At 54.2% G+C, this 20033-nt stretch overlaps 1 protein-coding gene across 18 annotated transcripts in view; it reads left to right on the top strand.

Moving 5' to 3' along the window:
• Positions 1-20033, top strand: part of IKBKG (inhibitor of nuclear factor kappa B kinase regulatory subunit gamma) — a 55308-nt gene that overhangs the window by 4612 nt on the left and 30663 nt on the right. For 2 of the 18 annotated variants that reach the window (XR_015159745.1, XR_015159746.1), the window contains exons 1-10: positions 356-482; positions 3918-4119; positions 5883-6094; positions 11223-11341; positions 13451-13603; positions 14408-14504; positions 15501-15644; positions 15913-16055; positions 16232-16293; positions 18503-18609. Coding sequence is in view for 15 of the 18 variants with exons in the window: in XM_086389441.1 (XP_086245567.1) it covers positions 552-641; positions 3918-4119; positions 5883-6094; positions 11223-11341; positions 13451-13603; positions 14408-14504; positions 15501-15644; positions 15913-16055; positions 16232-16293; positions 16535-16677 (1365 nt within the window). In the remaining 3 variants the exon portion in view is untranslated. Of the gene's footprint in view, positions 1-16; positions 92-355; positions 483-536; positions 642-3917; positions 4120-5882; positions 6095-11222; positions 11342-13450; positions 13604-14407; positions 14505-15500; positions 15645-15912; positions 16056-16231; positions 16294-16534; positions 19950-20033 lie in introns of those variants that run through there. The other 16 variants (XM_086389429.1, XM_086389431.1, XM_086389436.1 and 13 more) reach the window with 16 other exon arrangements.

The raw sequence follows: 20033 nt of genomic DNA, 5'->3' as shown, positions 1-20033 counted from the left end.
TCCGCCAGCTGCTTGACCCTGCCCCTTGACCCTGTTGGTGGGTGGGGTCTTCTGCAGCTCCGTCCCCTCGCCGGACCGGTCGCCGGAGCAGGTCAAACCAGCCCTATTAGATAATAGCCTCGTTGTGGTTCCAACCCTAGCGGGAGGGGGGACGGCCCTGCCGGAGAGACAAGAGGGAATGCAGGTCGCGACGCTAATTACTGGGGAATGCCCCGCGGGCCAACCAAGGCTGGCGGGTTCAGGTTTCCGGCTTGGGCAGCCTCCCTTCTAACTTCCGCCGGCCGGCCAGGCAGGGGCGGGACCTGAGCGTTTTACTTCCGGATGCCACAGCTTAGACACCGGAAGCCGGATGTGAGAAGTTGGCAGCGGGAGAAGGGAAGGGCTACAGCGGAACTCGGACTTTCTCGGAGCGCCGGGGGTCCGAGGAACGCTCGGGGCCCGCCGTTCCCGCCCTTCTCACGTCGGACCGACTCAGCTGACAGGTGTGGCCCTCTTCCGAAGACAGGGTACCATTGGTGGGCGTTCTGCCGCCACCGACATCCCCTCCCCGGATGACCAGGCTTCCCCCTCCTATTCGGTCCGGCCGGGTTCTGCTGCGCACTTCCAGAGCACCGGCGGAGGCAGGCCGATTGAGGACTCAGGTTACTTTGGCGGCGAGCGGGTTTGTTTCCGCCTCTCTTTTCTCCGCCAGCGCCGAGTCTGACCACACCCCTAGTTTGTGAATGACTCTTCTAGGTCGGAGACATTTTCTATTCATCATCTGTGCATTTCAGGTTAAAGTTCTTTAAAAAGGCGTCAAATATGACTTGCCAGCTAAGTATCTTACCTCATGTGCATCATTTTGCTCCTTTGCAAAACGATAAATGTCTCCCGGACCTCGTATCATTTCTGACTTGAGGATGAATGGGCCATCCTGACATGTTCGAGGAACTCAGTAACGAGGCCGCTATACCTGGAGTAGAGTGAGCGAAGGAATACTTAGAGTGGGAGCCGGTTTGATTCCTGGGTCGGGAAGATCCGCTGGAGGAGGGATAGGCTACCCACTCCAGTATTCTTGGGCTTCCCTGGTGGCTCAGCTGGTAAAGAATCCGCCTGCAATGTAGGAGACCTGGGTTCGATCCCTCGGTTTGGAAGATCCCCTGGAGAAGGGAAAGGCTACCCACTCCATTATTCTGGCCTGGAGAATTCCATGGACTGTCGCAAAGAGTTGGACACAGCTGAGCGACTTTCACTTTAATGGGAGAACAGATAGCGCACGGCCTTGTACATGGTGGTAGAGACTTTGGGTTTTAAGCTATCGGCAACAAGGAACCATTGTAGGGAATCCCAGCAGAGGAGGGATGTGATCAGAATCACCTTTCAGGCTGACTGGTCTGGCGCGGTGGGGAGAACTGACTATGGGGGTGGCATGTGTAGGAGCCGGGTGGCTTTTAGGAGGTTATTACAATAATTATGTGAACAGTGATGTTGCTCTTATCATTTTATTGTGTAAAATTTCAAAGGTGTAGAAAAGTATAATAGTCTAGTAAATTCAATGTACTCACTTCCCAGCTTCAACAGTTATGAACTCGTGGATATTTTTAATTAATTCACATACCTCACAAATCACCCATTTAAAGTATACAGTTCACTGGTTTTTCAGTGCATTCACAGACTTGCACAACCATCACCATTAATTCCAGAACATTTTCATCGCTCCAAAAAGAAACCCCATGAACTTCAGCCATCACTCTCACCACCCCATCTACCCCTGCTCTAAGCATCCACTAGTCTTTCTGTCTCTATGTATTTACCTATTCTGGACATTTCATGTAAATGGAATCATAATATGTGGTCTTTTGTGAGTTGTTTCTTTTTATTAGCATAATGTTGCAGCATGGGAATGTACTGGATTTTGTCTATTCATCAGTTGATAAACATCTGGGTCATTTTCACTGTGGCTGTTCAGAGTAATGCTGCTACGAACATTCCTGTGCGGACATGAGTTTTCATTTCTTTCAGGTAGATACCTAGCAGTTCACCCATTATTTAGAACCAAATCCCAGACGCCGTGTGATTTCTTTCATAAAAATTTCCGTGTGCATCTCTAAGAAATGACTTTGAAAGAAACATAACCACACCAGCACTATCACATGTAAAATAGTACCATTACCTGCTAAGTGTCATCAAATGGACTCTAAGATACATCTTGACAGGATTTCGTGCTGAATCCTGAGCAGGAATGAGCTGTGAGATGAGCTGTGAGATGAGCTCAGTGACGTGAGCTGTGAGACAGATGTGATTCAAGAAGGACTTGAAGGTTTTGTCCTGCCAACTAGAGCATGGGTTAGCCATCTACTGGTAACAAGGAAGGCCATGAATGGAACTGGCCTCTGGGGATGATCAGGAGTGTAGTTTTACCGAGGTTAGTTTTGAAAGGATGACTGGATATCCAAGTGGAGATCTGGAATTTGATGTGTGAGTTGGGAGTTCAGGAAAGAGTTCTGATTTGGGGCATCATTAGCATTAAGATGAGGGCTACAGTTTTGAGTCTGGATGGAATTAGTACTAGAGTGACTGAAATTAGAGAAAAGGTCCCAGGACAGAGCCCTAGGGCACGACCACATGAAGGGCTGGGTTGATGAGGATGGGCCAGTGAAAGAGCCTGAGAGGGAGCAGCCAGTGAGGTAGGCGGGAAACCAGGAGAGTGGGCTGTTCTGGAATCAGGGATCAGTGATCCATCAGATACTGCTAATGGGTTAGTAGGGTGTTCAAGTCTATTGATGCAGCTCAGGCCCTACTCCTGGAAACTTCTCTTGGAATTAGCTTCCTCTTCATGTAGCCAGTCTTCTTGGGCAGGACTTAAAAGGGCTCCAGGTTGATGCTGTCTAGTGTAGACTCCCTCTCTGTACTCCAGGTAACAAGAGAACACAAATGGCTCAGCCTTTCTCTGTCTCCCTGCCTTCATCTGTGAGCCCAGGCCCTGCTTTCAGATGTCTCAGTACACGTCAAACGCTGGATGATCCACTTCAGCCCCTCAGTTCCAAAGAACACTCACCAGGCTCAGAGTGATCTCTGTGAAGACCCTCTTACTTGGTGTATGGATTTCCTAGGGTTGCTGTAAGAGATAGCCACAAGTGGGGGCGAGGGTTTAAAACAACTGAAGTTTATCCTTTCCTGGCTCTGGAGACCAAGAGCCTGAGGTCAAGGTGTTGGTAAGGCTGTGCTTCCTTCGGAGGCTCCAGGGCAGGGTCCTTTGGGCTTCGTCCAGCCTGTGGGAGCTTCAGGTGTCCCTGGGCTTGTGACCACATCCCTCCTGTTTCTGCCTCTATTTTCACATGGCGTCTCCTCTGTGTCTGTGTCTCTCCTCTTTTGTGTCTCATAAGGACACTTGTTGGATTTAGGGCCTTTCTCATCCAGGATTATCTTATCTCCAGATCCTTAATTTTATCACATCTGCAAAGAACCTTTTCCGCAGTTAACAGTCACAGGTTCTGGGTGTCATAAGGCATGTCACATGGGCATACCTTATTGGGGGTCATCATTCAACTCACTATACTAGGTGAGGGGCCACTCACCTCCACTCATGCTTGGAAGTGTGTGTGTGTGGGGTAGGATTCCCAGCACACTGACACATCCCTCCAAAACTAATTTTCTATGTGATTTCTCCTCTCTGGTGACGTTCTTAACTTCAATTTAGAGTTTACAAGCAGTGCTGAACCATGACCTTTCCAAGCCCCACAGAAGAGCCTGTACCTCCCTTAGGAATGTGACTATGTGCTACCTCTTAGACCAGAAAGCCCATGTTAACATCTCTTTCCACTTGCCAGCATGCTCATCATTCTGCTTGAAGTGTGACGCCAGGACTCCTCGTCCTGCAGGGTAGGAGAATTCTGCATAGGTCTCTTCATATCCTCCCCCTGCTAACTCTCTTTCAGGCCCTGACGTGTTGGATGAGCAGGCCCCCCTGGAAGAGTCCACTGTGTGAGATGGTGCAGCCGAGTGGCAGTCCGGCAGGGGACCAGGACATGCTGGGTGAAGAGTCTTCTCTGGGGAAGCCAGCCATGCTCCACGTGCCTTCAGAGCAGGGCACCCCTGAGACCTTCCAGCGCTGTCTGGAGGAGAATCAAGAGCTCCGAGGTGAGGGCGACAGCGGGTGGGCAGAGTCAAATGTCTGGGGAGCAGGCCCTGCTGGGGGAATTGACCCCACTCACCCAGTGCCTCTGTGTTTTCTGGGACTGGGGTGGGCAGGCGTTCGAGAGCCAGTTGGTGGCTCTGGCTCAGCCAGCCTCCTTCCTTCGTTTCCTGTGGGGTTCTCTGGAAGTGACTCACAGCTACAGAGTGCCATCCAGAATGTTTAGAGTTAGGACCAACACCGGGGAGGGGAGGGGATGGGAAGGGCAGGGCAGGGCAGTGAAGAAGAAGGGGCAGGCAGAGGGAGAAGCTGGGCTGCCCTCCCTCCAAGGAGCTCTGGAGCTGAGGTGACCTTTTTGGGTTGTCCCTGTCGGGCCAATGCCGCCAGGCCCCTGTGTCTCCGTACTGATCAGCCATTGTTGTCATTCAGTCACTCAGTCGTGTGTCTGACTCTCTGCAACCCCATGGACAGAAGCCTGGAAAGGGGCGTGGCTATCTGAGAAAGGGCGTGGCTATCTGGAAGGGGCATGACCTGCTCCAGAAAGGGGTGTGGTCTGCTCTGGGCTAGGCAGGGGCTTCCTAGAAAGGGCCCGTGGGCGGCTTTGGGGAAGGGACGTCCGGGCCACTGTGGGTGGAGCATGAGCCTGTCAATCGTCCCCTCTCCAGGTATGACAACCAACAATATCCCCCAGGTGTCGTTAAATATGTTTCTGTGTTGGGGCCACGTTGAGCTGGCAGCCAAGTTTGGGGCAGGGCGACAGCTCGCTCTCCACATGTGTGGTCTGAGCTCATCCCCAGGACAGTGGGGGCTGGTGGGGGCACCGTGGGCTTGAGGCAGGAAGCCCTGTCTCAGATCAGTCGTTCCTTGCAGGGCTGGAGTCTTACGGGGACTGTGGTGCATAGAAGGTGACTCTGGAGCCAGGCTCAGGGGCCATTGTGGTTCTAGCGAAAGAATGTTCCATCAGTAGGCCTATTTAGCTCGTTGGGGGTTCTGAACAGAGAGGGGGCCCCCTCTAATCCAGTTCTGTGGTGGCTAGCACCTTTACAGGCCATGGATCCGTTTTGTCAGTACCAGTGGTGGGCTGCTGCTTGGGGGTGTCCTGGGTGGGTGGCTCTCCTTTCCTCAGCCCTTGCTGACTGCCCGGGAAGAGGAGGACAAAGTGGTTCTTGAAGCTGTCTCGTGCACCAGGCACTTTGGCTGCTTTTCCATGTTACCCGTCCTGTCTCTGAGATGGGGATGCTTGTCCCCATTGAACGTGTACACGAGGATGGCGAGGCTCAGAGAACTCGCTTGCTCCCAGACTTCTGGCCCTGCCCCCCCAGACCCCCCTCAGTCTGGGGCCAGCAGAGCTCGGGGAAGTTTGCCCCCAGTCTGATCCCGAAGGCAGTGACCCAGGGGCCTGCTCTGACCCACGCAAAAGGCAGATGAGTTCCAGAGTCACTTACAAAGAACAAAGAAACTGACATTTGACATGTTTTTTGTTTTTTGCCACACTGTGTGGCTTGTGGGACCTCAGTTCCCTGACCAGGAATTGAACCCGGGCCAGGGCAGTGAAAGCCCTGGGTCCCAACCACAAGGCCACTAGGGACTCCCTGACACGTATTTTTAAGTGAAGCTCTCGTGGACACTGGGCTTGTCATTTGTGCAGCTGACCTTGAAAGTGATTGGCGAAATGAGGGAGCATTGGGAAGCCGTCCCAGTTGGGGAGTCCTCGGGGCGGTGGGGGGCCGTGGGCCCTGGGCTTATCTGGCCCCAGCCATCTCTGCAGACGCCATCCGCCAGAGCAACCAGATGCTGCGCGAGCGCTGTGAGGAGCTGCAGCGTTTCCAGGGCAACCAGAGGGAGGAGAAGGCCTTCCTCATGCAGAAGTTCCAGGAGGCCCGGGACTTGGTGGTGAGGCTGAGCCTGGAGAAGCGTGAACTGCGCCAGCAGAGGGAGCAGGCCCTGAAGGAGGTGGAGCGCCTGAAGACGTGCCAGCAGGTAAAGACATGGCTGCCTGCCTGGGAACGCCGGGGTGGGGGGCTCCTGGAGTTGGGGAAAGCTGTTGTCCTCCCAGTTATGGCATTAGGGTGAGCCGTTGGCTGGGATACGGGTTAAAATCAGTAAAGATAAAGGGATGGAGGGCAAGTCCAGGAGAGACGGAGCCATGCATGACAGTGTGCCCTCTGGGGGCTTGTGGGGGAGTCATTCCTGGAGGCCTGGGGCGCCTGTACGGCTCCCCTTAGGTACTTGATTTCTGGGCCCCGGAGATCAAGCTGGTACATGTGGCCCAGGGTCCAGCCAGAAATCATGCTGCTGGCAGCGTAGACAGCCTGGCGGGGCCCTTGGGGAGTGTCTCAGGTTCCCAGGGCTGCTGTAACAGAGTACCACAAACAGGGTAGTTGGAAGCCACAGAAACGTGTGGTCTGCCAGTCATGGAGGCCGGAAGTCCATGATCTAGGCGTGGACAGGGTCGGTTCTTTCTGAGGGCAGGATCTGGTCCAAGCCTGTCTCCTAGCCTCAGGGAGGACTCAGTGTTCCGTGGTTTGCAAACATACTGTCACGTGGCCTTCTCCCTGGGTGTCTGGGCATCTTTCCTCATCTTATGAAGACACAAGTGTCAAAGAGCAGTTAAACTGGCCTTTAGGTAAAGGGGTGGGAACCGGTTTTGTTTGGTAACCACTGTCAGCAGGCGAAAGTGCCAGGCACCCTTCTGATTGGCACAGGGGTGCCAGTGATTTGAAGGGAGAGTGAGGTGGGTTCAGCGAGCAGGGTCTCCAGTGAAAACCCACAGCGGGTTGGTCAGGGTCAACGTGGTGAGGTCAGCAACATCTGTCCCCGGGGTCAGTTCTTGGATGTTACGATTCCATCCTACTCAGAGATGGGTAGACTCAGGCCCTGTCCTTCCTGAGGATCCCATTTCAAAGGAATGACTCTCAGGTCCCCTAGAAAGCCTCTCCTGGGTTGTTGGAGGTACACGGACATCTCAAAGGGATAGAGAAGGCAATGGCACCCCACTCCAGTACTCTTGCCTGGAAAATCCCATGGACGGAGGAGCCTGGTAGGCTGCAGTCCATGGGGTCACTAAGAGTCAGACACGACTGAGCAACTTCACTTTCACTTTTCACTTTCATGCATTGGAGGAGGAAATGGCAACCCACTCCAGTGTTCTTGCCTAGAGAATCCCAGGGATGGTGGGGCCTGGTGGGCTGCCGTCTATGGGGTCGCACAGAGTCGGACATGACTAAAGCGACTTAGCAGTAGCAGCAGGGGTTCACATGTCGGGAGCCTTCTTAGGAAAGACTTGGAGAAAGGGGATGCTCAGTCAAATGTTGGCTGGAACAAACTGTACATTCTTTTGCCAGCCTTGTTTTCTCAGATGGGAACTGAAAAGGGAGCTGAGTCGGCCCAGGGTTGTGACCTTTGGCTGCAAGAAGTCACAGTAGAGCTTGCTCAATTGTCCAAGTCTTTTGTAGTTCTCAGGAGTCACTGGATCAGAGGCCCGCTCTCCTCCAGTATGACCTCATCTTCACACCACCACATCTGCAGTGACCGTGTCTCTAGGTCAGATGCCATTGACACGTACTGCGGGTTAGTTCAGTTTAGTTCAGTCACTCAGTTGTTTCCGACTCTATGCAACCGGGGGAGCCTGGTGGGCTGCCGTCTGTGGGGTCGCACAGAATCGGATACGACTGAAGTGACTTAGCAGCAGCATGCAACCCCATGGACTGCAGCATGCCAGGCCTCCCTGTCCATTACCAACTCCCGAAGTTTACTCAAAACTCATGTCCATTGAGTCAGTGATGCCATCCAACCATCTCATCCTCTGTCATCCCGTCTCTTTCTGTCTTCAATCTTTCCCAGCATCAGGGTCTTTTCCAGTGAGTCAGCTCTTCGTATCAGGTGGCCAAAGGATTGGAGTTTCAGCTTCAACATCAGTCCTTGCAGTGAACATTCAGGACTGATTTCCTTTAAGCTGGACTGGTTGGATCTCCTTCCAGTCCAAGGGACTCTCAAGAGTCTTCTTCAACATCTAGTTCAAAAGCATCAATTCTTCGGTGCTCAGGTTAGGCCTAACTGTGGGTTAGGCCGTGGCCATACCATTTTGGGGCCACCAGTAAAGCCACTACCACCCTGAACCAGTGCAGAAGGGAGAAGGAGAAGGCTGCGGTTCTCAGAATGCCTGCAGAGCATCCGCCTGCCCTGTACTCACGGGATGGGATGCTGGCTTCACAGTAGCGATCAGAGCCACTGCCAAAGCCCTATTGCTAGCTGACAAGTCTGACAGTAGTGGGTATTGGAGAGGCCGTGGCTTCATGTTGCTGCTGGAAGCATCAATTGGTGACACTGCTTTGAAAAACCATCTGGCATTTTTTCTTCAAGTTGAAAGTTCAGGTCACTCTCACCTTGTCAGTTGTACCCCAGATATATACATAAGAGAAACTCTTGCACATGGACAGCAGGTGATAGGGGTAAGATGTTAACCATGGAGAAACCATACTAAAACACAAATACCATAAAATTCGCCCTTTGAAAGTGTAGAATTCAATTGTTTTTAGTATAGTCTTAGAGTTGGCCAACCATCTCTTTCCTTTATGTAGTTCCAAAACCGCAAGAAGAAACCCCAGGAAGAAATTGTGTCCCCATGAGCTGTCACTCCGCAGTCCCATCCCCCCAAGCCCCAGGTACCTGCACATCTCCTGTGAGTGGAATCCTGCAATGTGTGGCTCTTGTGTCTGGCTATTTTCTCTCAGCATCATATTTTTGAGGTTCATCCATGCTGTAGTTTGTCCAGATACTTCATTTCACTTTATGGCTGGATGATATTCCAGTATAGAGAGAGACTACATTTTTTTTTTTTATCCAGTCTTCATTTGATGGACATCTGGGTCATTTCTACTCTGGCTGTTAGGAGTAATGCTGCTATGAACATTTCTGTGCCAACATGAGTCTTCATTTCTTTCAGGTAGATACCTAGGAGTTCACCCATTTTTTAGAACCAAATTCCAGACACTGTGATTTTTTCCATAGAAAGTTCCATGTGGATCTCTAAGAAATGACTTGGAAAGAAACATAACCACAGCAGCACTGTCACACATAAAATAGTACCATTACCTGCTAAGTGTCATCAAATAGATTCTAAGATACATCTTGAGAGGATTTCCTGATGGATCTGATGTGAGTTGTGAGAGGCAGATGGGACTCAAGAAGGACTTGAAGGTTTTGTCCTACCAACTACAGCATGGGTTAGTCATCTACTGGTAACAAGGAAGGCCGTGAGTGGAACTGGCTTCTGGGTATGATCAGGAGTATAGTTTTACTGAGGTTAGTTTTGAGGGGATGACTAGATATCCAAGTGGAGATATTCATCTAACAGGACAGGTGGTATGGGCTATTCGCACTCTTAGATGGGGAAGGTCTCACTGAGTTGCCACCGAGTAAGCCTGGAATACAGTGAGGACATGAGCCATATGGATTTCTGGGGAAAGACTGTTTTAGAGGAGAGGAAAGTATGTGCAAAGGTCCTGAGGCAGAAGCATACCTGTAATGTTCAGGGAAGACTAAAGAGGCAAGCATAGCTGGGGCAGAATGGAGAGGGGCTGAGGAGGTAGTCATGGTGGGGACTAGTCATGTGGGATTAGTAAGCCAGTGGAAGGATTCAGGCTTTGATCCTGAGTGTGACAGGAACTGGGGGAGGGGGCTGTGCTATGTGGATTCCTCTGAAGTGTGGGGGATATTATGGATTGTTATGTTACCCCCCAAAAATGTCCATATCCTGACTCCTAGTACCTCAGTAACCTAGTACCTTAGTTAAACATGAGGTCTTTGCAGATATAACCAAGTTAAGGTGAGGTCACAGTGGCTGAGGATGGGTTTAAATCCAATGACTGGTGTCCTTAGAAGAGAAACAGACATACAGGGAAGATGGTCACGTGATGATGGAGGCAGAGATGGAGTGATGCAGCTACAGCTGGTGAATACCAAGGACCTCTGGCCACCCCCAGAAGCCAAGGCAGTGGCCTGGAGCTGATCCTCCCCCAAAGCCCTCAGAATGATCCAGCACTGCTGACACCTTGCTCTTGGACTCCTGGCCTCTAGAAAGCGATCTGTTTCTGTTATCCTAACCACCTGCCAAATTTGTGGTCCTTTTGGGCAGCCCTGGGGAACTCCTACAGCCACAGGGGTGGAACTAGGAGCCTGGGCAAGCTTATTGTAGCTGCTCAGCAAGGGGCTCTCAGCGGGCTGGGCCCAGTGGTGGGTTGCAGTGTGGGCATTAATCCATAGGGTGTGACCATAGGCTTCGAGGTGGAGAAGTTAGGCAGTCAGATAGCTAAGTTGGGTTGCAAGAGACAAGTCTGTCCTGGAGGTAGGACTCTGGAAAGTCTTAGCCTGTGGAGGGTACTGAAGGCCTTGAGACAGAGCAGGTCATCTTCACATGTGTATACATGGAGAGGGTCACGGGCCTGAGACTGCCCTTGAGGAGGAATGGTGGGCGGGGCTGGGTGCACATGTGTGAGTGCATGAGTGCGTGTGTGCAGGCCCCAAGGCCTGGCTGGGAGGTCTGCGTGGTGGTTGGTACTGAGGGGCAGGGAAAGCCGAGGACTGGGGCTTGACCCTGGGCTTGAGCAGGCCACGGTCTCGGGACTGGAGTCTGGACAGCTTGATGAAGGGAGCTGGGCAAAGGGGAGTTGGGCCAACTCTTGCATCTTGTTGCTTGTGCAAGTCTTCTGGAAACGGTGTCAGTCCACATCACCTTCCAATGGCCTGGAGCCCGTGGAGCGGAGTGTGTATCTTTGTCACTCTGTTTGAGTCTTGCCTTCCTTGGCACTGAGTCTCAGAGGTGGAGAAGCTCCCATGTCCCTGCCTCTCCTTTTGCCCCATCTGCAGGGATGAGGAAGGCCTGGGATGGGGAGCTCACGGGACGGGATCTCTTTCCACCGCTTCAGTTGCCTGGATGAGGGGGAGACGCTTCCAGAGGTGGAGGTTAGGTGAGGGGGGCCGCTGAGGGCAGCCCTCAGGAGGCCTGTCACCGTGTTTCCAGGCTTCCCCGGGGACTTGAGGGTGCAAGGGGCAGGCAGCTGGCAAGAAACCACTGCTGACAGAAAGTGGCTCTTTTTTTTTCATGCAGCAGATGGCTGAGGACAAGGCCTCAGTGAAAGCCCAGGTAACGTCCTTGCTGGGGGAGCTGCAAGAGAGCCAGAGTCGCTTGGAGGCTGCCACTAAGGAGCGCCAGGCTTTGGAGAGCAGGTGAAGTGGCAGGGAGGGCAAGCCCAGCCCGAGGCCACTGCCAGGGCTCCTGAGGAGAACAGGACCCTTTGGGAGCCTCCAGAGATGTCCTCTGTGACAGGACACACAGGACTGGGGGTACTGGGCATCCAGGACCTGGGTCCCAGTGCACCTGTGGGCTCTCTGACCTTCTGCCGGAGTTTGGCTTCTTTACTGAGTGGGTGTTTCTGGGGTGGCATGGAAGGGCAAGCCCATGGGCTGCAGGGAAGCCCTCGCAGCTGAGATTGATGACAAGGAATGGGCACACACCAGGACCCCCAAGGGCAGAAGACATGGGTCAGGGGTGAAGACCGCCACGCCTATGGTTCCCTCTCTCCCTCCCTTGAGGGGCCCCCAGCATGCTTCCTTCACAGGCAGCAACAGAGGCCCCCCCTGGAGACCTAGGGAGCCCACTCGAGACTCAGTGCCATGAGTATTATTGAGGGCTGATGGCTTCCAGGCACATGCCAAACTTCCCGACTCCCAGAGGAAAGCCGGTGTGCCCTGTAAACCACCCTGTGGTGCCAACAGCTGAGGCACAGAGACCACACTTATCGTAGAGAAACTGTCTCATCAATGTCAAGGACTTGCAGCAGCCTACTGCCCGGGCACCATCCCTGGGCCAGCCTTGCATGCCAGCCCTTCTGAAGTCAGCATCCTTAGGTCCTCTGGCTACTCTCTTCTGCAGAGGGAGGTTCCTGCAAGTGAGGTTTTTGGGTCAAAGGGCACGGATGTTTCCGGGGTTCTCATGCTGCTCTACTGCAGATGCCCCAGACTGATGGGTTCGGGCTACAGGGTGGCCCTAGCCTTTGCAGCACTGGAGGTGGTCAGGGTGCCCCGGGCGGTGTCCCGGATGCCTTCCTGAAGGAGGCTGGGGGAACAGGCAGGAGGTAAGCGTGTGTGAGCGTGCTGCCCTCTAGGAAATGGACGGCGAGGGGGGAGGCCACTCAAGGCTAAGCCTACAGGCTCTGGGATTGTTGCATCCTGCCGTCTCCCCAGACATGCCTCTGTCACTCCGTATTGCGAAAAGGCACATGTAATTTTTAGGATACTCTGGTATCTTCTCTGCCTATGTTTTTTTCTGTGCACCTAAAAGAAGCTGCTGGAGTTGGGACACTGTCAGTGCAGTTCTGTAACTGCCTTTGGTCCTCTAACGACCCTGGAGGGCCGTTATTCCAGCAGTTATAGGCTCTTGGGCACCCTGCTTTCCTATCACCCCACCTCCACTCCTACCCCCTTGGCTGAGCACGTACATGCTGAGCTAGACAGCTCAGGGCAGGAGGCGTCTCCCATCAGGCCCCTGGCAGGTGGCAGTCCCATCCGATGATGGCAGTGACAGGGCTGGGTTTTGTCAGCTTACAGATAGGATCTGCATCTGATAGACTGGCCCAGGCGTGGAGAGATGCTGGGACCAGAGCTGATCTCCAGCAGCCCCCCCGCCATCACCCTGCAGTGGGGCTGAGGAAGCCTCGATCCAGCCGGTGGCCTGGCCGAAGCCTGGACCCAGAGTGCAGGGCGCTGTTTAGACATAGGAGACCCGGGGTGGTGGGGGGTGCTGGGCCATCAGTGCTGTATACCCACAGGCAGGCAAGTAGGAGGCTCTTTGGGTAGGTGTGGAGCCTGCGTGGCCTCTGGAGCAGTGCCCCTTTCCGGCCCCCCCCCATTTCTCACTTCTCCCTCCCCACCTTCTAGAAATTCTATCAAGGCTGGCTGTCTCTGCTTCCTTTCCTTGCAGTCCCTCCTGACCCATCCACTAGATGGCCCTGGCCAGCGCACCCAGCACCCGCCTGTGATAACCTCATGGGCAGTTCCTGGGGCTCCTCTCCCCTGGGACCACCTCCTTTACCCCCAGAACAGCCTTCCTGGATGGCTGTCCCCAGCCCAAACCCGCCCCGAGCCAGACGCCCTGCAGTCGTCCCTGTCTCCCCAGCCAGCGCCCACCCCAGGGTCACCTGGAGGCCTACCCCTTCGTCGCCCTGTGCCAGGACTGGTCCCCCGCCATGGCGTCCGTCTTGCACCATGTGGCAGGGGTGCTGGGCTGGCCGATGCCCCCTCCCCCCGGGCCTGTCTGTGACCTCCACTTCCTCACAGGGCCCGGGTGGCCAGCGAAAAGGCCCGGCAGCTGGAGAGCGAGCGGGAGGCGCTGGAACAGCGGCACAGCGTGCAGGTGGACCAGCTTGTTCTGCAGAACGAGAGCATGGAAGCTGCCCTGCGCATGGAACGGCAGGCCGCCTCAGAGGAGAAGTGAGTGGGATGCGGTGGAGGGGAGCCCAACACTACCCCTGACTGTCGTTACACCCCAGCGAGGCGTCCTGGAGAGGGTGACATCCTTCACTCTCCCGTCCACATTCCAATTCCGCCCTCTGGCCCATACGTTCACAGCGTCCTGTCGAGGATCCTGCTTTGTCTTTGATGGGGTGTCTTTTGAGTCTTCTTTCATCTCAAACCGTCCTCCTGCTTTTCTGGATTCTTCATGAAGTTGACTTTTTTGAAGGGGACAGGAGAGCTGTCTTTTAGTTTTATTTTTTGCACATAAAAATACATATTCTTGTGAAAAAGAACTATGTCTTCCAGAATAAATACTTCGAGACTGACCTTGTATTACATTTTTATAAATCTCATTCATTATTGTCTCTGGTTCACTAAAAATTGCTGGACTCTCCTGTCCGCTGCTGCTGTGGTCAGTCTGTTGTGACAGGTTTTTTATTTTTCTTTCTTTTTTGATGTGATATGTTTTGATTGAAGTTATTTAGTTTTTGTTGTGATATGTTTTGATTGAAGTACATGAAGAAAAGCTAATCTCACAGAAATGTGTAGTTGGACCAAAGCTCTGCTTTGTGATACACATTGCTTTCTATACTGTTTTGAAAACGCGTGATTTGAGGAAAAGGATATGAACTAGGTAGCAAAGCTTGCCTCGGAGCTGGTGGCCTGCACGGCCCAGAGGCACCTCGGAAGCCACATTCTGGCCTTTGGCCTTGAGGGGAAGGAAGGGGGTGGAGTTGAACGCTGTGGCTGGATCAGGACAAGGTGGTTTCTTTTCCTCAGGCGGAAGCTGGCCCAGCTGCAGGTGGCCTATCACCAGCTCTTCCAAGAGTATGACAATCACATGAAGAGCAGCATGGTGAGCAGTGAGCGGAACCGAGTGAGTATGGGAGAGGCGTCCTCCGGGTGTTGGGGACTGACCTGCCCCTGGCTCCTCTCCCTGCAGTCCGGGAGCTGATCCCCCCCGATAGATCCGGGATATTGGAAGTCAAGGCCCTACCTTAATAGACTCACAGAGCTGGCTTTGGAGAGGGACACTCAATTCACCCTAGAGCTTGGTCAGGGCCCTGGAGTGATGGGTCAGGCCAGATGGTGGGGGGAGGTGGAGATGCTTGGGCTGTGTTGTTTGCTGCCCATGGTGGACGGAGTGGGGGGCCTCCAGATGCTCTGCCCCAAGTAGGGTCACACTTGTCTCCATGGTTGCTCCCGCCTGCCAGGCATCCCCTGGGAATGTTTCCACATCAGTCTTGAAGGTGGCTGGGAGCCCTGTGCTTATTGGTCGTCATCAGACCTATCCTGAGTGTAGTTTCTAGTGATCACATTTCAAGGATATAGTTAAACAGAAACATACTTGGAAGAGACTTATAAGGGTAAAACCTGAAACTGGGTCACATGATGAAGAGCTAGTTACAAAACTGTGGCCCTTTGACCTCAAGAGGGAAGGCTGGGTGTTGTGTGTGTGCATCTGTGTGTGTGAGTGTGTCTCTGTGGGTGTGGTGGGGGTGGGGGCAGGAAAGGGGGTTGTGGGGCATCTGTGAGGTGGTGTCACGGGGGAACCTATGAGACTCGGCTTAGTGGGCACATAGTGGAGCACTAGGGCATGAGACTAGTCTGTGTGGAGTGGTTGGCCCCTGTCCCTTGGAGGGTTGGATGAGGACTGTACAGCTCAGGATGGAATGTCAGCCTGGGCGAGGTTGTGCCAGGTGACCCCAGCGGTCCTCTCTGGCCTCCTCTGCCTTTCCCGTGCCTTGCACAATGCCCCGTCTTTGGTTCCTTTTGGTCCTCCTCCCCAGGAGCAGCGGCCGGCCCGGGGATGGCCCGGCCTCCATGGCTGGGCCAGATGGGGCTCCATCAGCTCCCTGTCCCCCACATCTAGGGACTGCAGCTGGAGGATCTCAAGCAGCAGCTCCAGCAGGCTGAGGAGGCCCTGGTGGCCAAACAGGAAGTGATCGACAAGCTGAAGGAGGAGGCGGAACAGCACAAGATTGTGATGGAGACTGTCCCAGTGCTAAAAGCCCAGGTGAGGGCTCACCCCTGTGGCCGGCCTGCGGGGGTGCAGGCTGGGATGCAAGGGCTGGGACCTGCCATGTGTCTGGTGTCATTTGGCAGTGGCCTCTCAGAAAGCCTCCGAGCCCCTTGAGACGTTCCTCGAACTTGCAACGCCCTGGCAGGGACCGTCTTCATGCTGAGGGGCTCAGGGGCTCTGCCGTCCCCCCCACACCGTTCCCTGGGCCTGGCATGGAGCGGCTGGTGGACAGCACGCGCTGCTCCTCTCTTGGTTTTGCCAGGCGGATATCTACAAGGCAGACTTCCAGGCCGAGAGGCAGGCCCGGGAGAAGCTGGCTGAGAAGAAGGAATTCCTGCAAGAACAGCTGGAGCAGCTGCAGAGGGAATACAGCAGGCTCAAGACCAGCTGTCAGGAGTCAGCCAGGTGGGTGTCGGAGCACAGGCCCCACAGGCAGTGGCACTGGGTCCTGGGCCTGTCGGGTCAAGGGGGGGCTGGCCTCCCCCTCCCCACCTTGCACCCCATCCTTCCCCCAGCCTCGCGCATGCTGGAGACGTGACCCAGATGTGTTGATTGGACGCTTTCTTTTCTTTTCTCAAAAGGATTGAAGACATGAGGAAGCGGCACGTTGAGGTCTCCCAGCCCCCCTTAGCCCCTGGCCCAGGTGAGCGAGCAGTGGGAGGAGGCACGATGGATCCCAATACTATGGGGAAGAGGGAACTGGACGTGGCCCCCTCCTCCCCATCAGTACACCCCCACCCCTGGGGTGGGCCGTAAAGGGAGATGCTAGCCTTGGTGACTCAGGTGGTTATAGCCCAGGTGTTGGTCCTTGCCTTGCCCCACAGTTGTGCAGGGGGACACACACATGAAGCCCACCCCGACTGGTGCCTGATCTCTTTCCCCAGCTCATCACTCCTTTCACCTGAACCCGTCCAGCCAGAGGAGAAGCCCCCCTGACGAGCCGCCCAAGTTCTGCTGCCCCAAGTGTCAGTATCAGGCTCCTGACATAGACACCCTGCAGATACACGTCATGGAGTGCATCGAGTAGGGCTGCAGGCCGCCAGGCAGCCCAGGACAGTGCTCTCTGCTGCTTTCCTCTCCTGTCTGCCTGGGCCTGAACTAGGGGCAGCTGACACAGAGTGGGTGCCCTCTCTGAACCCCGAGACCTAGCCGCAGGCCCCCATGCTTCCACACCCTCGTCCACGGGTTCCCATCTCTTAGGGCAACATGGAGCCCCAGCGAGGCCCACCACTGTGCTCTTTTGTTTTGTTCTGTATGCCTGAGCTGCTTGGCTCTGGGGTTCCCACTTTTTCCACCTGTGCTGGGAAGGTCACGAGCCACAGCTGGGGCTCCCGGACACCAGCTTCCCAGGCTGAGGTGGGCAGAGCCTTCCTCCCAGCCACCTGGCACAGCGCCCAAGGCACAGGTCTTGTAAGCTGGGTGCTGTTCCCTTGGCGGCTGCAGCACATTGGACTGATGCTGTCTGTTACTAATGGACATTGGGGTTGTCACTGTGGTACAAAATCTTTGTGCATCTGTCATACGTACCTTGGGTTGGATCCTTCGAAGTGGCACCATTGAGTATCCACCAGGGCTAGACAGCACTGAGGCCCCTACCCTGGTGTGGCTTCCTGCTCTCCCGACAGCTCTGCCACGGGTGATGGTGTCCAAGAGTGGCAGGGGCGGGGGGGCTTGTGCCCATCCCACAAGGTGAGCTCCTCTCTGTTAAGAGTAAGCTTGACTTATCTCTTCAGAGCTTGAAGGGTCCTTTTCAGTTCTGGTATAAATGGCCTGCTTGGATTTTTTTACCTATTTTTCTACTGGGCAGTTAGTCTTTTATTCCTTGACTTACAAGAGCTCTTTGGTCATTAGGGGGATGGACTCTTCGTGTGTGATGTAACCCATGGTTATCTCTTTCTCCTGACTTGGTACCGGTGTGTTTGCACTGGAGCCTGTTCTCTTGTTCTTTTGTTTATCCTGCACAGCTTCGGATTTAGTGTTGTCACCACCTCTTGGTCTGAGGAGGTGTGCATGCCACAGGTACACTTGCCCCATGCTCTCTGATGCTGCAATGCACCCTGGTCCTCCCCAGGAGCGCTGCCACCAAAGTCTGTGATGCTGTTCCCTATGCCAGCCCCAGATGCCCCAGCCTGGCCAACAGAAGCCACTTCACCATCTCTGGCAGAGTACCAACACCAGAGAACTCTCTTACAGTTTTGCAAGAATCTGGATATTTCCGAGGATGTCAACGCTGTGGGCATCAACCCTGTAATTGTGGTTTCCTTCTCAGTGCCCAGCATCCCTCTGTGCCCCGGGGGCTGCCTGGTTGGAAATGGGATGACACAGATCCCTGTCCCTGGGTTTTGTGCGGGACCCCTGCTATCTGGCAGTGCCAGGGCGGACTAGGATTGGGATATCAGTCTGGCTAGATGAAGGCCCAGCCAGTATCCTGTTCTGAAAACAAGCCTGGGCTGGGGGCTTTCTTGTCATCTGCAGGGGTAGACTGATCTACTTCCTGAAGCCCAGTGTTCAGTTGCAAATGGTCCTTCAGGAACGTGTTAAAGGCACAGATAGGTTCTCTGCTCATGGATGCTCTTTCAAACTGTATCCTGCAACTTTTCTACAAGAGCACTTGCCATTTTGGGGGAGTGTATTAGTTTCCTGTTGTTGCTGGAACAGGTGACTTAGACCTGGAGCAGGTGACTTAGGAGGCCTAAGTCTGAAATCCAGGTGTGGGCAGGCTTTGTTCTTTCTAGAGGCCTCTCTCCCAGCTCTCAGTGGTCTTCCTCAGTGTTCCTTGGCAGGTGGACGTGTCTCTCCAGCATCTGCCTCTGTCTCTACATGGTCTCCTCCACTTTTTCTTCTCTTTCAAGGACACTTACTGGATTTGGAGCTCCCCCCCGCCCTGCCCTGAGTCATCCAGGATGACCTCGTCTCCAGATGCTTGCTTTCATCGCATCTACAAAGACCCTTTTTCCAAGTAAGATCACAGTCACACATTCTGGGGGTCAGGACGTGTGCATCTGTGTTGGTCACCGTTCAGCCCAGCACAGGGTCATCTTCTGGTGCCCACAGATGAGGGCAGATGTGTTTGAAGGCAGGCATCTCTGGGATTGGCAGCTCTGATGGAGGGCTTATTCCCTGGGGTGATGGTGACTGCTGTGCTCTGCAGAGGCAGGTAACAACTGTAGTGAGGAAAAATGGAGTTGGGAGTGGGGTAGGTGCTTGCAGGCTCGGGGACTGTTGAGCCTCAGACCCTTCATCTCCAGCTGGACACCGCTGCTGGGGCTGACGCACATGGCTAGGAAAAAGAAAGGGTGGCTCTGTTGGACCACTTGCATCCTGGGTGGTGGCTCCTGGCTGGGTAGGGATTGGTTTAGTGCTTCTAAGATGATGACACATATACACCAGAGTGCTTCTCTGACCAGCTCCCTCCTCTGAAAGGGGGCTGAAGGAAGGGGAGACCCCAGAGTGGTGCGAGGTGGACATTCTCTGCCCCCCACAACCCAGGAGCATTGCTGCGGTTCGGGCAGAGGCCCCCACCTAGGCAGCACAGTGGCTGTAGTGGGAGCTTCACACACGTTCCACCTCTGCCCCAAAGCAGCTGCTTTGGGGCTGGCTGGGGACTGGGCGCCGGCCAGGACCCACTGCTGTCTGGAACCTTCTCTTCCTGCAGGCTGGGCACCCACCTCCCATGGGGCCCACAGGATGTGAGAGACTGAAGGTTTTCAACCACCCTTCTGAAACAAGGGGGTGGATTCCTCCTGTGAGGGAAGCAGGTGGCCCCTGGACCCTCACGACCGTGGGTTTGGGTGGTGGAGATGGACAGATAGGACCTCCATGTTGGCATTGCCCATTGCTTCCACACACCCTGCTCCATTACCTGGTTAAGAGAATGCACGTTAAGAGCAATCAAATAAGCACAATACAAAAGCATTTCTTCCTCATGAATGACTAGAACAACATAGACTCAAACTAGACAAAAAGTGATGTCAAAATGGCAACAAACGCTGACTTCCAGTGCCCTGTTGACAATGCGTGGGGACCCACTGCCATGGGGCTGGTCGGGTGGGATGGACAAGCACATAGGGAGTGTCCCAGCCTCCTTAAATCTGCGACTTCGGCACTGTCAGGGTGCTGGCTGCAGCAGCCATCTGTAGCCACCAAAGGCCGTGGAGTAGGAGGCAGCACTTCTGGAGCCGTGGCTACCTCATCACCTGGAACCCACTCTGGAGCACGTGGGTGTGAAAAAGCCAACAGACATAGCGATATATGAAGTGTGACCCCAATAAAAGGAGAACTGTTGTGTGTGCCCTGTTACCGTTTGGATGGCTGTGGTGGTAGGATTACCAGTGATTAAGTTTGCCTTATGTGTTTTATGTATTTTCCGGATGCATATCATTT

This window comes from Bos grunniens, chromosome X, assembly GCF_055505025.1.
Source record: "Bos grunniens cultivar Pamir isolate PY7600 chromosome X, Bosgru_T2T1.0, whole genome shotgun sequence".
Classification (NCBI taxonomy): Eukaryota; Metazoa; Chordata; class Mammalia; order Artiodactyla; family Bovidae; genus Bos; species Bos grunniens.
The sequence above is the reverse complement of the archived record's forward strand: the minus strand, read 5'-3'. Positions and strand labels throughout refer to the sequence as shown.